This window comes from Aquarana catesbeiana, linkage group LG05, assembly GCF_042186555.1.
Source record: "Aquarana catesbeiana isolate 2022-GZ linkage group LG05, ASM4218655v1, whole genome shotgun sequence".
NCBI classification, from domain to species: Eukaryota; Metazoa; Chordata; class Amphibia; order Anura; family Ranidae; genus Aquarana; species Aquarana catesbeiana.
Window position 1 is genome coordinate 211,181,982 of NC_133328.1, and position 21,781 is coordinate 211,203,762.

Here is a 21,781-nt window from a genome sequence, read left to right on the forward strand (position 1 = left end):
GCTGGATAAATTGCCGGAATTTGTGAAGCCGGTGATCCCAACAGCAGACATCACCTATTTGAAGGCCCTAATTGGTGGCATGAAGAGCACTTATCTAAGGGAGCACAAGAAGGTCTAGGATTCCCTGACATCAGGAGCTGCAGATGCCATTTATGTCCCCAGGCTGTGGTACCCCCACAGCCTGGGGACATAGCCACCCATAGACAGCCAGACTGAACCCAGGCCAGCATTCTCCAGTCTTCCTTTAACACTTCCTTCCACCTTAGCTGAGGCTTCAGATGCCCAACCTGGGCCTTCCAGGCAGCAACATGTGGAGGAGCCCAGCTTGAGCCAGGTATAGCATTCTTCAAAATATTTCTGTTGGTCAAATTAATTATGTTAAATCTATGTTAGTTTGGATTACTAATTTCTGATTGTGATTGATGAACCAAAAACTAAAACAATGTCCCTTACACAGGAAAGTCTCAGCCAGGAGGTGGCCAGGCCCAGTAGCCTGCCCGATACCCAGGTCCCTCCCCTCTGCCTTCAACCAAAAAGTGGTAGGAAGAGGAGTAACCTGGAGGAGGCTGCAATTGGCCTATTTTGGAAGGCTACTGCAGCCCTCAGAACCCCCCACAGTGTTCAAGAGGACTTTGCATACATAACAGCCTGCAAAATGCTGGAAATGGAGGAGGGCCAAAGCCTAATATGTGAGTATCTCATCTTCCAAGCCCTAAATAAAGGGTTGAGGGGCCTACTCACAAGCCAAAGCCAGGTTTGTGAGTTCAACCATGGTCCTCCTCCTCCTCCAGGTCCTCCTCCTCCTCCTGCCACACCTCCAACACCACAGACACAGCCTGGAAGGAAGCGTCTAAGGAAGACCAGAGAGTGATGACCTGTGTTCAGCCTGACAAAAGATGCAGGCTCTTGTATGACCACAGCCTGGGGACATACATGTCATCTGCTGCCGTTCATGATCTCTTGGACTTCTGGACCAGATTGTACGCCCTTAAATATGGACTCCTCAGGCCACCAATTTGGCATTAAAATAGTTGATGTGTGCCCTGGGGGCCAAAGGCTTCGCCAATTTCTGCTGTTTATCCTTGGTTGCCTCCCTCTTTGTTTGGTTATGACCCCTTAATAAAGGTATTTTTTTTTCTATTATACTCGCCTATGTGTTTTCATTCAAAAAGGACAGTTTGTTTGTGAGGAAGCAGGTACATTTCAAAAACAGAATGTCAAATTAACAAGAGACACCAACACCAAACAATCTCCTTAAGATTAAATAATACAAGATAATAATGGTGTTGTGGTAACTTGACACACAAAACACACCCAAAAATATTCTGGAGTAAAAAAAAAAATTTGACTAAAAATAACAGGAGATCAGGATTTCCAAAAAAAAAAAAAAAAACTTAAATAAAAACTTTCAAAAATTTAATTATTTTCAGGAGATGTGACTAATGAAAATATTATATTGATGAAATCACGATAAATAATAAAGAAAGAAGTTTGTGAGAAGTCTGTGTGAATATGAGCAGCAAAACAACTTCATTCTTCTAGCATTATAAGAAAAAGAGAGTGCGCTGCATTAAACAATTTAAAACATTGCAGCGTGACGAAAGAGCTATATCCATTACGAACGCTAATTTTACCAGACCGAGCAGTTCCGTCTTGGAATTTATTCTGAGCATGCATGGCACTTTGTGCGTTGGAATTGTCCACACGCGGTCGGAATTGACATAAACGGATTTTGTTGTCGGAAAATTTCATAGCCTGCTCTCAAACTTTGTGTGTTGGAAATTCTGATGGAAAAATTCCGAAGGAGCCCACACACGGTCGGAATTTCCGACAACAAGCTCTGATCGCATATTTTCCGTCTGAAAATCCGACCGTGTGTATAGGGCATTAGGGTGAGACAGGATAATCAGGCACGCACATCACCATTCACAGGCCTCCCTAGCTTCAGGGAGGGCTCTGCTAACTCCAGCAGCGCAACATCCAGGCTAGATGACACAGGATCTGTGTCAGCAGTATATTTCCGCCACTGGGCCCAAACACCATTGAAACGCTCGCTTCTGTCTTTGCACCTCGCCACCCACTCCTCCACCTCTCTAATATCGTCCACCTTTTTGAGCCATTTTGTTATAGTAGGGATCTGCAGATGTTTCCAGTAGAGAGGTATAAGCCGTTTAGCAGCATTTATTAAATGAGGGAGGGCGCTTTTCTTATAATGGCTCAAAGGAAGGGCAGGGAGGTGCAAGAGGAAATGTGCTTGGGAGAACGGGATTTCGATCTGCAAGGCATTTTTTATAAAAGTGTGTATTTCTACCCAGAATGGGTTAATTGCTGGACAATCCCACCAAATATGGAGGAGAGTGCCTTTCTGACCACAGCCCCGCCAGCAGCGATCCATGACCGAGGGATAAATGCGTGATATAGCTGCTGGTACGCGATACCAGCGAGTCAGAAGCTTGTAGTTAGTTTCTTGTGTCCTGGACTCAATGGAGCTGGAGTGTGCTAGTCTATACATGTGCGAACATTGGTCTGGTGGGAACTCAACCTCTAGATCACCCTCCTATTCCCGTACAAAAGCCGGCTTGCTGACAGCAGAGATGGATCCCAGAAGCCGATATAGTTCAGAGATCAGATGGGGAGTGGGCTCTTCTTCAATGAACAATCGTTCCAGTGAAGTGATAGTGTCTAACCCTGGGTCGCAATGAAGTGTCGGAGCTGTTTGTGTCTCCACCAATCCATTGGGAATCTTCCGTGTCTATCTCTCAAGGTGTCTAGGGGTATCAACTTGCCTTTATCCAAAAAACTGCCACAGCTATAATTACCGTCGTTAACCCAGGACCCAAAAAAGGCTATCTGTTCCCCAGGAAGGAACCACCTGAATCCCCCCAGCGGTGCAAGTGGGGAGCCAGGGTGTGCCAGGGTATATAGGGCGTTAGTGCGGTCCCAGACCCGCAGGTGTGGGTGGTCAGCGGGGCAGACGTCTGTGAGAGTCCTCTATATTCGCGGGGTAACCAAGGGGCGTATAACAAGTTGCGACCGGCTAGGCTTTTCTCCAGGGAGACCCACATTTTTGAGCTAGCATGGTGGCGCCAGTTTAGGATGTGTTGGATTGCAATAGCTCTGTAGTAACGTTGTACGTCTGGAAGGCCTAAACCACCCAACTCTTTAGGTTTCTGCAGTAGGGACACGGCTAGTCTAGGTTTTTTACCGTGCCAAATGAAACTGATCATTAGGCTTTGAAGCTGTGTGAAGAAGCTTTTGGGGAGGGGGATAGGCACCATCTGCAGATAGAAAAGCACCCTAGGGAGGATGTTCATTTTAAGTATGTTGATTTTGCCTCGCCATGTGAAGGAGGTCTTGGCCCAATTTTGCAGATCCCTACGTACCGTGTTCAAAAGAGTAGGGAAATTAGCAGAGTATATGGTGTCAAACTGGTCTGTGAGTTGGATTCCCAGGAATTTAATAGAGGTTTTGGAACAACTGAATGGGAAAGCTTGCTGTAGATCAGTGGCCATCCTCACGGGGATAGTGATTGGCAAAATTTCGGATTTGGTGTAATTAATCTTAAAATTTGATATTTGTCCAAAAATTTTGAGTTTCCTCATAAGGTTTGGAAGCAAGACAAGAGGGTGGGTTAGGTGGAAGAGCACGTCATCAGCATAAGCCGAAAGTTTGTGTTCCGTAGACCACACCGTCACCCCTCTGATGTCATTGCTCACCCGTATTGTTCTAAGCAGAGGCTCCATAGCTAGAGCGAACAGGAGGGGGGAGAGGGGGCACCCCTGCCTCATGCCATTCCATATGGGGAACTCCGAGGACAAATGGCCATTTACCTTGACCTTCGCACTGGGGGTCGTGTAAAGTGCCATAATCCATTGGAGCATGTGGGGGCCTAGCCCTAGAGTTTCCAGAACCGGCTTGAGGTATGACCAGTCTATTCTCTCAAAAGCCTTTTCGGCGTCTGTGGACATAATGAGGTAGGGGTGGAGTCACTGTGGGAACGGGCCCACTGAATGAACTGCATGGCCCGAATGGAATTATCTCTAGCTTCTCTACCTGATATAAATCCTGTTTGATTGGGGTGAATAAAGGATGGTATGATATGTTTAATTGGTTTGCCATAATTTTTGAAAAATGTTTATATTGACATTAAGTAGCGATATCAGTCGATAGCTTTGTGGGAGGGTGGGATCCTTGCCTTCCTTAGGAAGTACTGTGATATGGGCCAACAAGGCTTCAGGTGGGATTGGGTGGCTTGTGGCGAGTGAATTAAAATACCTACACATGTGATTTTGTAGCAGGGGGAGAAATTTTGCGTAATAAGCTTTGGTATATCCATCCGGGCCAGGGCTCTTCCCATTAGGTAGGGCCTTCACTGTCGCAATAACCTCCTGAGGGGAGATGGGTGAGTCGAGGTCCAGCCGTTGTTGTGGTGTCAGAGAGGGGAGTCCGGCCGAGGCAAGATAGTCGCCAATAGCTCTTAGTTTAGCTGTCCATTCCATCTGGGAAATATCTTTGTCTAAATGGTAGAGGTCTGTGCAATAGTTTCTAAATATTGAAGCAATCCCAGAGGAGTGCAGAGTTGCCTTACCATCGGGGGATCGAAGCGTGTGTATATGGGAAGTTATTCGTCACTTTTGAAGTGCTCTGGTTAGCATTCTGCTGCACTTATTACCGTGTTCGTAATACTTATGAGATAGGTAGCGCAGTTGTCTACGGGCGCGACGGTCAAGGAGGCGTGAGAACAGCTCCCTCAGCTCGGTCAGCCGCTCACGAGCCTTAGCATCCCCCTGGCGTTTATGTCTAAGTTCTTCCTGTTGTAAAGCTGACAGCACCCTCTGGAAGTCTATCTGTCTTTCTCTTTTGAGTCTGGAACCCAAAGAGATCAGCTCACCCCTGAGTACCGCCTTGTGGCTTTCCCATACAACTCCCTCAGCTATGTCCTTGGACACATTTTCTGCAAAATAGTGCGTAATGGTTTTCGGAAACCTTAGCTACCACAGAGGCATTGTCTAGGAGGTTTTCGTTGAGTCTCCAAGACCAAGCCTTCGGTGACCCATCAAGGACCTTGATCACGGCCAACACAGGGGCATGGTCAGATATAGTGATATTCCCTATTTCAGCTGACTGCAATAGTTCTAGGGTATCATGATCTACACACATGAGATTGATGCTCGTATATACATCATGCACCCCTGAGTAGTAGCTGTAGTCTCTGTCTGATGCACGAAGTTCTCTCCATATGTGTCTATGAGAAAGTTATTCTGCAGCGATTTGCGAAAATGCCTGAGGAAGGCCTGGGAATGGGTAGGACAGCGTTGGCCTTTCATTTAAATAAGGACATTATTTTGCCTTCTTTTTTCTCTCAGCCTCGCTCAGCAGAAGAGAGATGACTGCATTTATTGGAAGTTGTCCGGGCAGTCAAGGTTTATTTGTCTAGATCTGCAGAGATCCGAGTATCAGACTCCTTTTTTGTTTTACTAAAAGGACCCAAGAAGAGGCAAGCTTCCAAGACTTCCATTGCAAATTGGGTCCGTCAATTGATCATTCAGGACTACAGTCTGAAACATAAAGCTCCTCCCTTTAGGGTGAGAGCTCATTCTACCAGGGATGTAGGAACCTCCTGGTATTTTCACCGATCAGGTATCTGGGGCTCAGATTTGTGAGGCTGCTTACTAGTCTTCAGTGGATACGTTCACAAAATGTTATCAAGTGGATGTTCAAGCAGCCGAGGATTCAGCTTTTGGCGCGGTGTACTGCGGGCTGCCGTATAAGTTCTGATGGCTATTGTTTGGCGGGGTGTCTCCCTCCCCTCAAGGCTATTGCTCTGGGATGTCCCAGCAGGTAACGAATATTAGTCTGACTCTGTGTCCCATGATGTATGAAAAAGAAAATAGGATTTTTTGTCATACTTACCTGTGAGATCCCTCCCCTCTTTTTTGAGGATTCAGTGCTTGCTACAAAACTGAAGTACTTCCTGTATGGGAGGGGTTATATAGGGGATCACTTCCTGTCTAAAGACCTTTGGTCTACCAGTGTCCATTCACCTGGAGATGAAGTATAACCCAGCAGGTAATGAACATTAGCCTGACTCTGTGTCCCATGATATACTCAAAGAAAAGGATTTTACAGGTAAGTATGACGAAAAAATCCTATTTTTGTTGATGCCTCCACTTACACTACACAACACATTTATTCACTGGGTAGGGATCTTTTATCCCAGCTATTACCTGTCTTACACGAACCTGGCATGAGCCAGATTATAGTGATGAGTCATACAGTATATTTAAGTCATTGGTTAAAAAACAAAAGCTTTTTTTTTTCCTTTGTGGAAGGTTATTATGACTTACAAAAACACCTAGCCTGGCCTTTTGGTCTGTGCAAGTGATTTTTCCTAAGATGCAAGTAAAGGGCAATAATTATCATCTACTATCTATCTAGTTATCTTTAGCTTCATCTATTGCTAGACTAATGCCCCGTACACACGGTCGGACTTTGTTCGGACATTCCGACAACAAAATCCTAGGATTTTTTTCCGACGGATGTTGGCTTAAACTTGTCTTGCATACACACGGTCACACAAAGTTGTCGGAAAATCCGATCGTTCTATACGCAGTGACGTAAAACACGTACGTCGGGACTATAAACGGGGCAGTGGCCAATAGCTTTCATCTCTTTATTTATTCTGAGCATGCGTGACACTTTGTCCGTCGGATTTGTGTACACACGATAGGAATTTCCGACAACGGATTTTGTTGTCGGAAAATTTTATCTCCTGCTCTCCAACTTTCTGTGTTGGAAAATCCGATGGAAAATGTCCGATGGAGCCCACACACGGTCGGAATTTCCGACAACACGCTCCGATCGGACATTTTCCATCGGAAAATCCGACCGTGTGTACGGGGCATTACTGTAAATATGGGTTTACATTTTTATTACACCTCTTTGAAAATAAAAATATATCTTGTACTGTTTAGAAGGCCAAACATTTGAGATTCCTGCTCTCTTAATTATATCGAAGACACGAAGGCTTAATAAAAACACTCTTTAATCATATCACAATAATTGTGTCTTCTGTAAACCAATCTTGTTTACACATATAACAGTTGAAATTAAAGTACTATAATGTGGAAGGTAAATAAAAGAGGTGGCGTAGCAAACAAGTCAAACTGTAACCTTGGGGCAGTCATTTGTTTTCCATTGTTTTGCATTCCTCTTGTCAATCTGTTTTCACTTTTAGTTTTGGGCAGCCTTCTACATAAAACTTACATTGTAAACACAACTTGATTTGAATTTTTGTGTAGCATCATTTGAAAGATTGTGGTAATTTTGCCATTTGGCTTTATTTTCTCATGCCTTCTGAAAACATGGAAGTAGATTATGCATAATTATACATGTCTGCTGCTAGACAATGCACAATAATTGCCTTTTCAAGTCTGCAAATTGTAGCTACAAAGACCAAATTTTAATTAGTTTGATACTTGTAACTTGACATACACTTTACTTAGTATTTATTCCATGGGCCTAAGATTCCATTTAACCACTTCAGCCCCGGAAGGATTTACCCCCTTCCTGACCAGAGCACTTTTTACAATTTGGCATTGCGTCGCTTTAACTGCTAATTGCGCGGTCATGCAATGCTGTACCCAAACGAAATTTGCGTCCTTTTCTTCCCACAAATAGAGCTTTATTTTGATGGTATTTGATCACCTCTGCCGCTTTTATTTTTTGCGCTATAAACGGAAAAAGACCGAAAATTTTGAAAAAAATGATATTTTCTACTTTTTGTTATAAAAAAAATCCATTAAAATCAATGTCTTTGGTAAAAAAAATGTCAATAAGCGTATATTTATTGGTTTGCGCAAAAGTTATAGCGCCTACAAACCAGGGTACATTTTCTGGAATTTACACAGCTTTTAGTTTATGACTGTCTATGTCATTTCATGAGGTGCTAAAATGGCAGGGCAGTACAAAACCCCCCCAAATGACCCCATTTTGGAAAGTAGACACCCCAAGGAAATTGCTGAGAGGCATGTTGAACCCATTGAATATTTATTTTTTTTGTCCCAAGTGATTGAATAATGACAAAAAAAAAAAAAAAAAAATTACAAAAAGTTGTCACTAAATGATATATTGCTCACACAGGCCATGGGCATATGTGGAATTGCACCCCAAAATACATTCAGCTGCTTCTCCTGAGTACGGGGATACCAAATGTGTGGGACTTTTTGGGAGCCTAGCCGCGTACAGGGCCCCGAAAACCAAGCACCGCCTTCAGGATTTCAAAGGGCATACATTTTTGATTTTACTCCTCACTACCTATCACAGTTTTGAAGGCCATAAAATGCCAAGATGGCACAAACCCCCCCCCCCCATTTTGGAAAGTAGACACCCCAAGCTATTTGCTGAGAGGCATGTTGAGTCCATGGAATATTTTATATTTGGACACAAGTTGCGGGAAAGTGACAATTTTTTTTTTTTTTTTGCACAAAGTTGTCACTAAATGATATATTGCTCAAACATGCCATGGGCATATGTGGAATTACACCCCAAAATACATTCTGCTGCTTCTCCTGAGTACGAGGATACCACATGTGTGGGACTTTTTGGGAGCCTAGCCGCGTACGGGGCCCCGAAAACCAAGCACCGCCTTCAGGATTTCAAAGGGCATACATTTTTGATTTTACTCCTCACTACCTATCACAGTTTTGAAGGTCATAAAATGCCAAGATGGCACAAACCCCCCCCAAATTACCCCATTTTGGAAAGTAGACACCCCAAGCTATTTGCTGAGAGGCATGTTGAGTCCATGGAATATTTTATATTTGGACACAAGTTGCGGGAAAGTGACAATTTTTTTTTTTTTTTTTTGCACAAAGTTGTCACTAAATGATATATTGCTCAAACATGCCATGGGCATATGTGGAATTACACCCCAAAATACATTCTGCTGCTTCTCCTGAGTACGGGGATACCACATGTGTGGGACTTTTTGGGAGCCTAGCCGCGTACGGGGCCCCGAAAACCAAGCACCGCCTTCAGGATTTCTAAGGGCATACATTTTTGATTTCACTCCTCACTACCTATCACAGTTTTGAAGGCCATAAAATGCCAAGATGGCACAAAACCCCCCCAAATGACCCCATTTTGGAAAGTAGACACCCCAAGCTATTTGCTGAGAGGCATGTTGAGTCCATGGAATATTTTATTTTTTGACACAAGTTGCGGGAAAGTGACAATTTTTTTTTTTTTTTGCACAAAGTTGTCACTAAATGATATATTGCTCACACAGGCCATGGGCTTATGTGGAATTGCACCCCAAAATACATTCTGCTGATTCTCCTGAGTATGGGGATACCACATGTGTGGGACTTTTTGGGAGCCTAGCCGCGTACGGGGCCCCGAAAACCCAGCACCGCCTTCAGGATTTCTAAGGGCGTAAAGTTGTGATTTCACTCCTCACTACCTATCACATTTTTGAAGGCCATAAAATGTCCAGATGGCACAAAACCCCCCCAAATGACCCCATTTTGGAAAGAGGACACCCAAAGCTATTTGCTGAGAGGCATGATGAGTACATGGAATATTTTATATTTTGACACAAGTTGCGGGAAAGTGACAATTTTTTTTTTTTTTGCACAAAGTTGTCACTAAATGATATATTGCTCAAACATGCCATGGGCATATGTGGAATTACACCCCAAAATACATTCTGCTGCTTCTCCTGAGTACGGGGATACCACATGAGTGGCACTTTTTGGGAGCCTAGCTTCATACGGGGCCCCGAAATCCAATCACCGCCTTCAGGATTTCTAAGAGCGTTAATTTTTGATTCCACTCCTTACTACCCATCACAGTTTTGAAGGCCATAAAATGCCAAGATAGCACAAAACCGCCCCAAAATGACCCCATTTTGGAAAGTAGACACCCCAAGCTATTTGCTGAGAGGCATGGTGAGTATTTTGCAGCTCTCATTTGTTTTTGAAAATGAAGAAAGACAAGAAAAACGTATTTTTTTTTCTTTTTTCAATTTTCAAAAGTTTGTGACAAAAAATGAGGTCTGCAAAATACTCACTATACCTCTCAGCAAATAGCTTTGGGTGTCTATTTTCCAAAATGGGGTCATTTGGGGGGGGTTTGTGCCATCTGGGCATTACATGGCCTCCGAAAATGTGATAGGCAGTGAAGAGTGAAATCAAAAATTTACGCCCTTAGAAAGCCTGAAGGTGGTGCTTGGTTTTCGGGGTCCCGTACGCGGCTAGGCTCCCAAAAAGTCTCACACATGTGGTATCCCCGTACTCAGGAGAGGCAACAGAATGTATTTTGGGGTGTAATTTCACATATTCCCATGGCATGTTTGAGCAATATATCATTTAGTGACAACTTTGTGCAAAAAAAAAAAAAATTTGTCTTTTCCCCGCAACTTGTGTCACAATATAAAATATTCCATGGACTCGACATGCCTCTCAGCAAATAGCTTGGGGTGTCTACTTTCCAAAATGGGGTCATTTGGGGGGGGTTTGAACTGTCCTGGTATTTTATGCACAACATTTAGAAGCTTATGTCACACATCACCCACTCTTCTAACCACTTGAAGACAAAGCCCTTTCTGACACTTTTTGTTTACATGAAAAAATTATTTATTTTTGCAAGAAAATTACTTTGAACCCCCAAACATTATATATTTTTTTAAAGCATATGCCCTACAGATTAAAATGGTGGGTGTTTCATTTTTTTTTTTCACACAGTATTTGCGCAGCGATTTTTCAAACGCATTTTTTGGGGAAAAAACACACTTTTTAAAATTTTAATGCACTAAAACACACTATATTGCCCAAATGTTTGATGAAATAAAAAAGATGATCCTAGGCCGAGTACATGGATACCAAACATGACATGTTTTAAAATTGCGCACAAACGTGCAGTGGTGACAAACTGAATACATTTTTAAAAGCCTTTAAAAGCCTTTACAGGTTACCACTTTAGATTTACAGAGGAGGTCTACTGCTAAAATGACTGCCCTCGATCTGACCTTCGCGGTGATACCTCACATGCATGGTGCAATTGCTGTTTACATTTGACGCCAGACCGATGCTTGCGTTCGCCTTTGCGCGAGAGCAGGGGGGGACAGGGGTGCTTTTTTTTTTTTTTTTTTTTTTTATTAATTTTTTGATTTTTTATCTTATTTTTAAACTGTTCCTTTCATTTTTATTTTTTTTAAATCATTTTTATTGTTATCTCAGGGAATGTAAATATCCCCTATGATAGCAATATGTAGTGACAGGTACTCTTTTTTGAAAAAATTGGGGTCTATTAGACCCTAGATCTCTCCTCTGCCCTCAAAGCATCTGACCACACCAAGATAGGTGTGATAAAATGCTTTCCCAATTTCCCAATGGCGCTGTTTACATCCGGCGAAATCTAAGTCATGAAATGCTCATAGCTTCCAGATTCTTAGGCCATAGAGATGTTTGGAGCCATTCTGGTCTCTGATCAGCTCTATGGTCAGCTGGCCGAATCACCGGCTGCATTCTCAGGTTCCCTGTTGGGACAGGAGAGCCAGAGAAAAACATGGAAGACGGTGGGGGGGGCATTTCCTCCCACTGCTTGTAAAAGCAGTCTAGAGGCTAATTAGCCGCTAGGATTGCTTTTACATGAAAGCCGACCGCTGGCTGAAAAGAATGATACCAAGATGATACCTAAACCTGCAGGCATCATTCTGGTATAACCACTCAAAGTCCAGCAACATACCAGTACGTTGCTGGTCCTTGTTGGGCATATGTTGTAAAATTTTTTTTCATGCAGCCTGTGGGCTGAACGAAAAAAAGATATTGATCGGTGGGTATGCCCACCATTAGAATACCTCCCTTAATCCACCCACTTCTAATGATGGGCATACATGCACCATTTATATATGCCGAAGCATGGGGGCATCCTCCCGCAAAAGGCAGGAGCAAATTGCTCCTCCACCCACTGCTGCCCCCACGCTTCGGCATATATGCTGAAGTATGTAACTGTGGTGGTGAAATCACCTCCGACAGCACTGGAGTCACGGCTTTATGTATCGTGGGAGCAAACGCTGTTGCTGTCAAGATAAATAAATCCGCGCTGCAACTGAATGGCGTACCTGCTAAGCAAATGATGGTTAACAAAAAACAAAGTAACATTACAGTATAACAGTAATACTTACCATACCTGCAAAGCAAATACAAAAAAAAAACATAGTAAAAAATAAAACATTTAACGCAAACGCTGTTGCTGTCAAGATAAATAAATCCGCGCTGCAGCTGAATGGCGTACCTGAAAACAAAAAAATGTTTAAAACACAGTAAACTATAAAAAAATTACATACCTGAAAAGCAAACATGATAAAACATAACAATAAAACATTGCAGAATAGAATACAGTAAAAAAGAGCAGAACAATAGAGAGAAAATAGAGAGAGAGAGAACAATAAAATGACAACTATTTTTGTTTTTTTTATTTTATATTTTTTTTGTGTATTTTTTTTTTTTTTTACTTTTTTTTTTTATAACTGTAACTTTTAAAACTGTAACGGTTCCAGGTTTGGGTCTCTCAAAATGCGATGGCATCTTGGGAGACCCTGTGGAAGTGTGTCCTAGTCTGTGCAGTGCTGTACCCTACGCTAATACTCAACTAGTGTATGGTAGCGTTCAAAACATTCACCAATGCAAAGACCAGGATTGCCAGGACAGGAGGGACAATAATACCGAGTGTCACGCCTAAATCCGCGCTTTCTGCAGACACGACATTTTCTTTGGGGGGCTCGTTGGGTAGGGGTACTCTGGAGGACATAAGGAAAATGCCTCTCATGCAGCCGGCCTACTGCATTTGGATTGGGAAGGTGAGGTGGAGCACCGTCTGGAAACAGAAGGGCTCTGACGATCTCTTCCTGGAATTTAAGGAAGGTTCCAGTCCGTCCTGAAGCTCTGTATAGCACATGAGCGTTCAGCAAAGCCAATTGAAATAAATAAACAGACACTTTTTTGTACCAGCGTCTGGCCTTACGGGCAATTAGGTACGGCGCCAACAACTGGTCGTTGAGGTCCACCCCTCCCATATTAAGGTTATATTCGTGGACACAGAGGGGTTTCTCCACAACACCAGTCGCCGTAGTAATTTGGGTCGCCGTGTCTGCATGAGGGGAGGTGAGAACGAAAACATTCTTCTTATCCCTCCACTTCATAGCGAGCAAATTATTATACTTCAAGCAGGCTCTCTCCCCCAGCCTAAGACGGGACTCTACAAGCCGCTGGGGAAAGCCCCGGCGATTAGGTCGCACGTTGTCACATGCTCCAATCTGCTGATCAAACAAGTGACTAAAAAGTGGCACGCTCGTATAATAATTGTCCACGTACAAGTGGTACCCCTTTCCGAATAAGGGTGACACCAAGTCCCACACTATCTTGCCAGTGCTTCCTATGTAGTCAGGGCAGTTTATCGGCTCTACGTGACTATCTTTGCCCTCGTAAACCATAAATCTACATGTATAGCCTGTGGCCCTGTCACAGAGCTTATACATCCTGATCCCGTATCTGGCACGCTTGCTGGGAAGGTACTGTTTGAAGGACAAGCGGCCAGAAAACTTAATCAGGGACTCATCAACGCAGACAACTTGATGGGGAGTAAACAAGTCTGCAAAAGGTTGGTTGAAGTGGTTTACGAGGGGCCGAATTTTGTAGAGCCGATCGTATGCAGGGTCTCCACGAGGACGACAGAGTTCATTGTCGTTGAAGTGCATGAACCGCAAAATCTGCTCGTATCGTGCCCTGGCCATTGAAGCAGAGAACACGGGCATATGGTGAATTGGGTCAGTGGACCAATATGACCGCAACTCACTCTTTTTGGTTATGCCCATGTTGAGGGAAAGGCCCAGAAAGATCTTAAATTTGGAGACTGTAATTGGTCTCCAATCTCTGGCAAGGGAGGACTGGGGATTAGCGGCGATGTGTTGACCAGCGTACAAATTGCTTTGGTCCACAATAGATCTATAGAGATCTTCGGTGAAAAACAGTGAATAAAAATCCAGTGGCATAAAGTCAACTGTTTCCACCTGAATTCCGGGTTGGCCAGTGAAAGGGGGAAGTACGGGTGCTGCAGAAGTGGTGGGTACCCAATTCGGATTGGCGAATGCAGCAGGAAGGGCACTATGGGCACGACGGGCCTGTCTTTGTCTTCTTGGTGGCAGCGGGACACTAGTTGTGCTTGCCACCTCGCCAGCTTGAACTGCACTTATGGGACTCGCCACGTCACCACGTGATACTGCAGTGCTGGATGTACGACCAGGGTGTACTAGGCCGCTGGTGCTTGCCAGTTCACCAGAAGGAGTAGCGGCACTAGTACTTCTCTGCTCCATACGAGAGCCCTGCGGTTCTTGCACTTCAAGGACAGAAGAAGAAGTTCGGGGTCTGGTATGCCTGACCCTAGCAGGGACCACAACTCCGTCGTCAGAGCTATCTGTGGGTGGGGGGTCTGATCGGACCCCCTACCCGCGGGCAGGCAAGGACGTACAGGTAAGCCCTTTTGCCTGCCCGTGCCGCTCTGTTGACGTACATCGTCGTGCGGTGGTCGGCAACTGGTTAAATAGTCCCACTACCCCTGCTAGCTGGTTTAACAGGCTATACATTTCAAAACTTCACTTGTAGCATCATAATGTAGGCAATGGTGAGTGGTGATTGGTCAAAGCGGTCACATGACTGTACTGATCAATGAAATCTTTATTGAGCCTTATTTCCCCAGGGAGCAGATTCCTAATGACAGAAGGCTCAACAGAGATTGCCATTGGTCAGCGTGGTCACATGCTGTGTTGACTTCTCGCCAATCACCATTGCGTGCATTATGATTATTAATTAGTTTAGGTATGCTATGTGAATGGGAATACCAAACAAACATAGTCAAATTTGACTTGAAGAGTGAAAATACACTTTCAGAGACATCAGGCTGCTAACAGGTGCCAGGATTACAGTATAGTCACATAGTTACATAGTTGGTAAGGTTGAATAAAAACACCAGTCCATCCAGTTCAACCTGTGTGGGTGTGTGCTCATGTCAAAAAATCATGCGCCATATCCCCTATATTGTGCTTGCTAAGATGCCCATCTAAGAATTTTTTGGAACTATCAATATTTCCCACTGACACCACTGATTGTGGAAGTGAGTTCAATATCCTTAATGCCCTAACAGTGAAAAAACCCCTACGCAGTTTAAGTGTAAACCACTTTTCCTCAAATTTCATTGAGTGGCCACGTGTCTTCTTATACTCCGTGGAGACTGAATAGTTTATTCCCTATGCTAGAATCACCATTGAGGTATTTGTATATCACTATCATATCTCCTCTCAAGTGTCTCTTCTCCAGGAAGAATAAGTTTAATGTTTGTAGTTGTTCCTTGTAACTGAGGTCCTCCAGTCCCCTTAATAACTTTGTTGCCCAGAATTGGACGGCATACTCCAGATGTGGCTAAACTAGAGTTTTATAAAGTGGCAGGATTATAGTTTTATCTCTTGAGTAAATACCCTTTTTTATGCATGCTAATATTCTGCTAGCCTTGCCTGCTACAGCTTGGCATTGCATGCCGTTGCTGAGTCTGTCATCTACTAGGACCCCCAGATCTGTTTGCATCCTGGATTCCCCCACTCCCCCTAGTGATTAACTTGCATTCATATTTTAACCTCCAAGTTCATTACGTAACATTTTTCAACATTAAACCTCATTTGTCACATGGTTGCTCACCTCTTTATTTTATTGAGGTCTTCTTATAAAGCTTCTATATCTTGCTGTGAAGTTATTGCCCTGCTTAGCTTTGTATCATCAGCAAACACTGAGATTTAGCTATTTATCACATACTCTATATAATTTATAAATAAATAGAAGTGGCCCCAGGACCGAGCCCTGGGGTATCCACTTACCACTCCAAGTCCAGTCTGATTACACACTAGTTAATACCAACCTTTAGATGCGCTCCTGTAACCAATTTTCTATCAATGTACAAACCCTATGGTCTATGCCTACAGACCTCAGTTAATCAATCTGAGGTTATAGAGGTTTCAATTAAGCCTTTATTGGGGACCGTATCAATTGAATTTTCAAAATCCATGTACACCACATCCACAAGCCTTCCCTTATCTAGATGGCAGCTCGCTTTTTCATAGAATGTTAACAGGTTGGTTTGGCAGGAATGATCTTTCATAAAGCCATGCTGAATACTACTAATGATACTGTTTTCATCAGCAAAATCTTACATATGGTCCCTTTATAATGCCCTGTAATAGTTTACATAGTATCGATGTTAGACTCACTGGCCTGTAGTTTCCAGGTATAAATCTCTGCCTTTTTATAAATATTGGCCCTTCACCAATCTGCTGGTACCATTCCTGTCTGTATGCTGTCCATAAAAATTACGAATAGCAGTCTAGCTATAAATTTACTGAATCCTGGTGATTTATTTGCATTAAGCTTTTCAAGTCCTTTTTCGTACACTGGCTTCCATAAAGCCACAAGGGTACACTCTGTGATGCGTTACCAATAATAAAGTCTTGATTACTATACACTTCCTTTTCCTTAGTAAAACCTCAGGATAAGAATGCATTTAGTACAGTTGCCTTCTCCTTGTCATTTTTAACCAACTTCCCTTCATCATCCTTTATGGGGCTAATATGTTCTTTTTACTCTCCTCTGCTATGTGTCTTTTGTGCTCTATTTTAGCCACCCTGATTGCATTCTAATGCCCCGTACACACGGTCGGATTTTCCGACGGAAAATGTGTGATAGGACCTTGTTGCTGGAAATCCCGACCGTGTGTAGGCTCCATCAGACATTTTTCATCGGACTTTCCGACACACAAAGTTTGAGAGCAGGGTATAAAATTTTCCGACAAAAAAATCCGTTGTCGGAAATTCCGATCGTGTGTACACAAATCCGACGGACAAAGTGCCACGTATGCTCAGAATAAATAAAGAGATGAAAGCTATTGGCCACTGCCCCGTTTATAGTCCCGACGTATGTGATTTACGTCACTGCGTTTAGAACTAACGGATTTTCCGACAACTTTGTGTGACTGTGTGTATGCAAGACAAGTTTGAGCCAACATCCGTCGGAAAAAATCCTAGGATTTTGTTGTCGGAATGTCCGAACAAAGTCCGACCGTGTGTACGGGGCATTACACTTCATATTGCATTCCTTGTAGTGTTGGAATGCCAACAATGACCCCTCTGCCTTATATTTTTTAAAGGCCTTTTTTCTATGTCTTTTTACATTATTATTTATCCACCCAGATTTAATCTTAGCTCTTTTATATGTGTTGCCTATTGGAATGCCCAGGCTAATACCTCTATTTAATATGTTCCTAAAGTTCTTCCATTTTTCCTCAGTCTTCATTGTTTCTAAGAGTTGGTCCCATTTATTATCTTGTAGTATTGAGCGCAGCTTAGAAAAGTTGGCTCTTTTGCCTTTTCCTATGATTTATGCTGAATCGAATTATCCTGTGATCACTGGATTCCAAGTTGTTCCTTACTTCCACATCCACAATCAGAGCCATGTCATTTGTAATGAATAGGTCTAGCAATGCAATTTTTTCTAGTCAGGTCATCCACCAATTGGCACATGAAGTTGTTCTGTAAGACATTTAAGAAATGACGAGCTTTAAATGAGTGAACAGTTCCTTCTGCCCAGTCAATATCTGGATAGTTGAAATCCGCAATATACTGTATATGTTCTCAGTCCTGATGACAAGGGAGCAGCCAATGGTAAGAGAGGAGAAAACCTAGAACCATGAGTATAGAGTCACCAGTAGGATGGAAAAGGCTGTTAAGGTATGAGAAAGACAATGGGCAGTTCTGGTGTCATGGGCAGGAGTCAACTTCTTGATAGACAGTTTGGATAATAGGGAGATCAATTTTGATTGTAGGAAGCTGTGCATGGAAGGCTGCATACTACATGAGCATAGATTATGTTTTAATGGAACAGTGCTCTTTTCATTTGTATTTATCCCATTGACTACAATAGAGAAGAGCCATGTCTATTCATAATTTACACCGTGATCAGGAGTTTTGCTTCCTGGGAAACAATCTTTGCCTTGTTTGTAATACAGGAAGAATAATGGCATCTGGGATTTTATAAGGACTTGCTCGACCCCTAGATTGAATGGAACACATTAGTCAAATTTTTGATAAAACTAGTAACAACCAGTGATAGTGTTCATATAAAACCAGATACAACCAGATTAAACCAATACAAATCAGAAGTCAGAGGATAAAGACAAAACTGTACCTTTTATTTCATGTTTAAATGGAAATTATTGAGCCCATGTCTTGATGTCACTTTTAAATTTGTATCACTAATAGAAAGTGGAAAATTATACCAAATAAAAAGTATCACACAGAAATACCATGACCTTATACTTGTTAAGTTATCAAGAGTGTTCTGTGGGGGGGGTGGGGGGGGGGCTCTCATGTGCCCTTTTTGCAGAGAGTACATTGAAAGCCAACCCAGTAAACACTACAAAAAATTGTATTCTTTGGGGGGGCGGAGCCGGCAAGAGAGGAGTATGGCCGCGTGAGAACACAGCTCCTTGCCATACAGATCTTCTGGACCTTATTACAGTGACAAAAGGCACACAATAATGGCGGCTTCGCTAGCCCATGGGTCAGGGACATCCACAGAGCATGCCAAGAAGGAGAAAAGAGGATAGAGCTCCTGGTAAGATGACAGACTTCTTCTCACTGGCCAGCCGCCCAAGCCGCCAAGATGGCGCCGGCGGCGTGCAGGGCTCTATCTCTACACGCAGCCAGAAAACTACAAAAAATTGTATTCTTTGGGGGGGCAGAGCTGGCAAGAGAGGAGTATGGCCACGTGAGAACACAGCTCCTTGCCATACGGATCTTCTAGACCTTATTACAGCGACAAAAGGCACACAATAATGGCGGTTTCGCTAGCCCACGGGTTGGGGACATCCACAGAGCATGCCGGGAAGGAGAAAAGAGGATAGAGCTCCTGGTAAGATGACAGACTTCTTCTCACAGGCCGCCGCCCGACCCACCAAGATGGTGCCGGTGGCGTGCAGGGCTCTACCTCTACACACAGCCAGAAAACTAAACTGAGCTGGGACACAGACAACAATCCCCAAACCCGATCCCGCCAATAGCAGACAGGATCACAATCATCATCTAATTCTAGCAGCCCTGTTAAAGCCAAGCAGAGGCTGATACAGCACACATCTGCAGATAATGAGGAGCAAGACACACAATGCACTGGATGACACACTAGAGTTCCAGAATGCCATAGATGCTTTCCTCACAAACAATCAGCCTGTCATGGACTAAAAGATATGCTTGTGTCCCTCAGAAGTATATCCACACAGACATGTTGCAGCTTATGAAACAGTGCAAATCAGAGGTTTCGGAAGTCAGTGATAGAGTGACACACATAGAAAGTAAAATGGGGGAGTTTACTGAAACTTTCAACAACATGGTCGATGCGCATAATGAACACGAGGAAGACATAGTGTGGCTCAAATCAAAAGTCACTGACCTTGAGGACCGTTCAAGATAGAACAACATTTAAATAAGAGGTATACCCGAAACTGTTAAACCGCCAAAATTGATAGGTTTCTTAACCAATATAATGAAAGAGGCCCTCCCTGATCTGCCTTTAGAAGAGCTGGTCATAGACCGTATACACAGACTTCCAAAGCCGCAACACATCCCTGCAAAACTTCCTAGAGATATCATTGCTAGAATTCACTATTATAGGGTTAAGGAAAAATTGATGTACATCACAAGAGGAGCTGCTCAACTCCCAGAGTGCATGCAGGGACTATCATTCTTTGCTAACCTATCCACCCATACAATGCAAAGGAGACACAAACTCATGACCATAACCAAACCACTCAGAAACCATAATATTCCTTGCCGTTGGAATTACCCCGCTACCCTCATAATTATCAAGGGGGAGCAAGAGTTTTGGGTAGCCACATTAGAGGAAGGTTTGCGGTTGCTGGAAAAGTGGAGGATCCTAACCCGAGAAGCAGAGGTACACCAAACCTTACAAGACCATCCTTTGACACCTACAACCTGATTGAATGTCAGAATAAACACATAATGCCCTATCACCAATATCCTGACCAACTTGATCTGGAAGATCCAAATTGTCATTTACAGTCCCCGGAATTAGCAGATTAAACCCTGCTCAGATTTCAAAGGGAATCACAAATTTTTAAAGTGCGCTTGGTTCTGCGCATATTTTTTATATTTTTTGTTTATTTGTTCTTCAGACTGTTAATTTCTTTTCCAGTTCCAACAAGTTTTACAAGATCTGTATCCAATAATCCATGATCCTCTCTTGCAAGCCACAGATTTCCTATATACTACCTGACGGACACAAAGAGCCACATACCAACAACTACAGCATTTCAACACCAGCAAGATCAACCACAAGGTAAGATAAATGCTGCTTAACTGAAGGTCATCTGATTCAATACTCTCACACTAAAGGGGCAAATAACTACTTCACAATGTCATTCAAGATAGCATCCCTGAATGTCAATGGACTAAACAGCCCACAAAAAAGACACATGCTATAGAGAGAAGCATGCACCCAAAACTGTGATGTATTTTGCATCCAAGAGACCCACTTTAAAGAACGGAACCACTCAAACCTATCTCATAGCCAATAACTGCATACATACTTTGCTAATGCAATATCTAAGAAACGAGGAATAGCTATCCTAATTAAACACACAGTGGCATTTAAACATATTTCAAGCCAAAGCAATTAAGAGGGCAGGTATATCATACTGACCTGGGAGATAAACAACGTAACATATACCATAATAGATGCATATGCTCCAAACTCCAGATACAATTTCTGAACAAACTATGGAAAAAGGCGAAATTACAAGGTTCTGGACATGTAATCCAATGTGGCGATTTAAACACTATATCCAATCATCAGATGGACATGTCTAATTCTACAAATAAAAAAGGATTTAGAACCACCCTAACTAACTTTATGAACTCAGCCAAGCTATATGATGTATGGAGATGCCACCACTCCACAGAGAGGGATTTTACATTCTACTCCCAGGTCCATCTTTCATACTCAAGAATAGATATGTTTTTACTGGACAAATTTCTATTACAGCAAACATTAAAATCAGAAATGGGGAACATTACATGGACTGACCAAGCTCCGGTGTCTATAACTGTGGGAAGCCAAGGTTTCTCGACTCAAGCAAATAGATGGAAAAACGATGTGCAACTCTTCGCAGACCCAGATACGTCGAAGGACATTACAGGCTTATTATCTGAATACTTTAGTAATACCGATACAGAGGATGTAAATCCGTTTGTCCTGTGGAATGCTCATAAGGCATTTATTAAGGGTCTACTAATTAAAAAGAGTGTTTTGTTAAGGAGGAAAAGGAGGCAGCACATGGACACCATTTTAAATGACATAGTTTAGAATCCCAAAATAAAAAAACACCTTCAGTAAGCACAAGCAAAAAACTAGCAAAATCGCAAAATGACCTTCGGGCTCTACTATTTTCCAACATTCACGCAACATTCACAAACCTAAAGACAACTTCTACACCCACGGCAATAAGGCAGGTAAATTATTGGCCGATCAAATTAAAGACAAAACATTTAAACAAAGAATCCAATATCTATACCACCCGAAACATGGGTCCAGACTGATTAACCCCAAAGAAATAGCTGACACATTCAGTAGTTATTATGAGAGCTTATATAATATAATATATGACAAAG

The 21,781-nt window shown here is 42.8% G+C and overlaps 1 protein-coding gene across 3 annotated transcripts in view; it reads left to right on the plus strand.

The window, feature by feature from the left end:
• Positions 1 to 21,781, plus strand: part of SUGCT (succinyl-CoA:glutarate-CoA transferase) — a 1,840,030-nt gene that overhangs the window by 1,679,908 nt on the left and 138,341 nt on the right. The window contains exon 14 of one of the 3 annotated variants that reach the window (XM_073630533.1): positions 20,307 to 20,362. The exons of the other annotated variants lie outside the window; for them this stretch is intronic. Coding sequence (XP_073486634.1) covers positions 20,307 to 20,347 — 41 coding nt within the window. The 3' untranslated portion in view covers positions 20,348 to 20,362. Of the gene's footprint in view, positions 1 to 20,306; positions 20,363 to 21,781 lie in introns of those variants that run through there. 3 annotated transcript variants of the gene reach the window in all.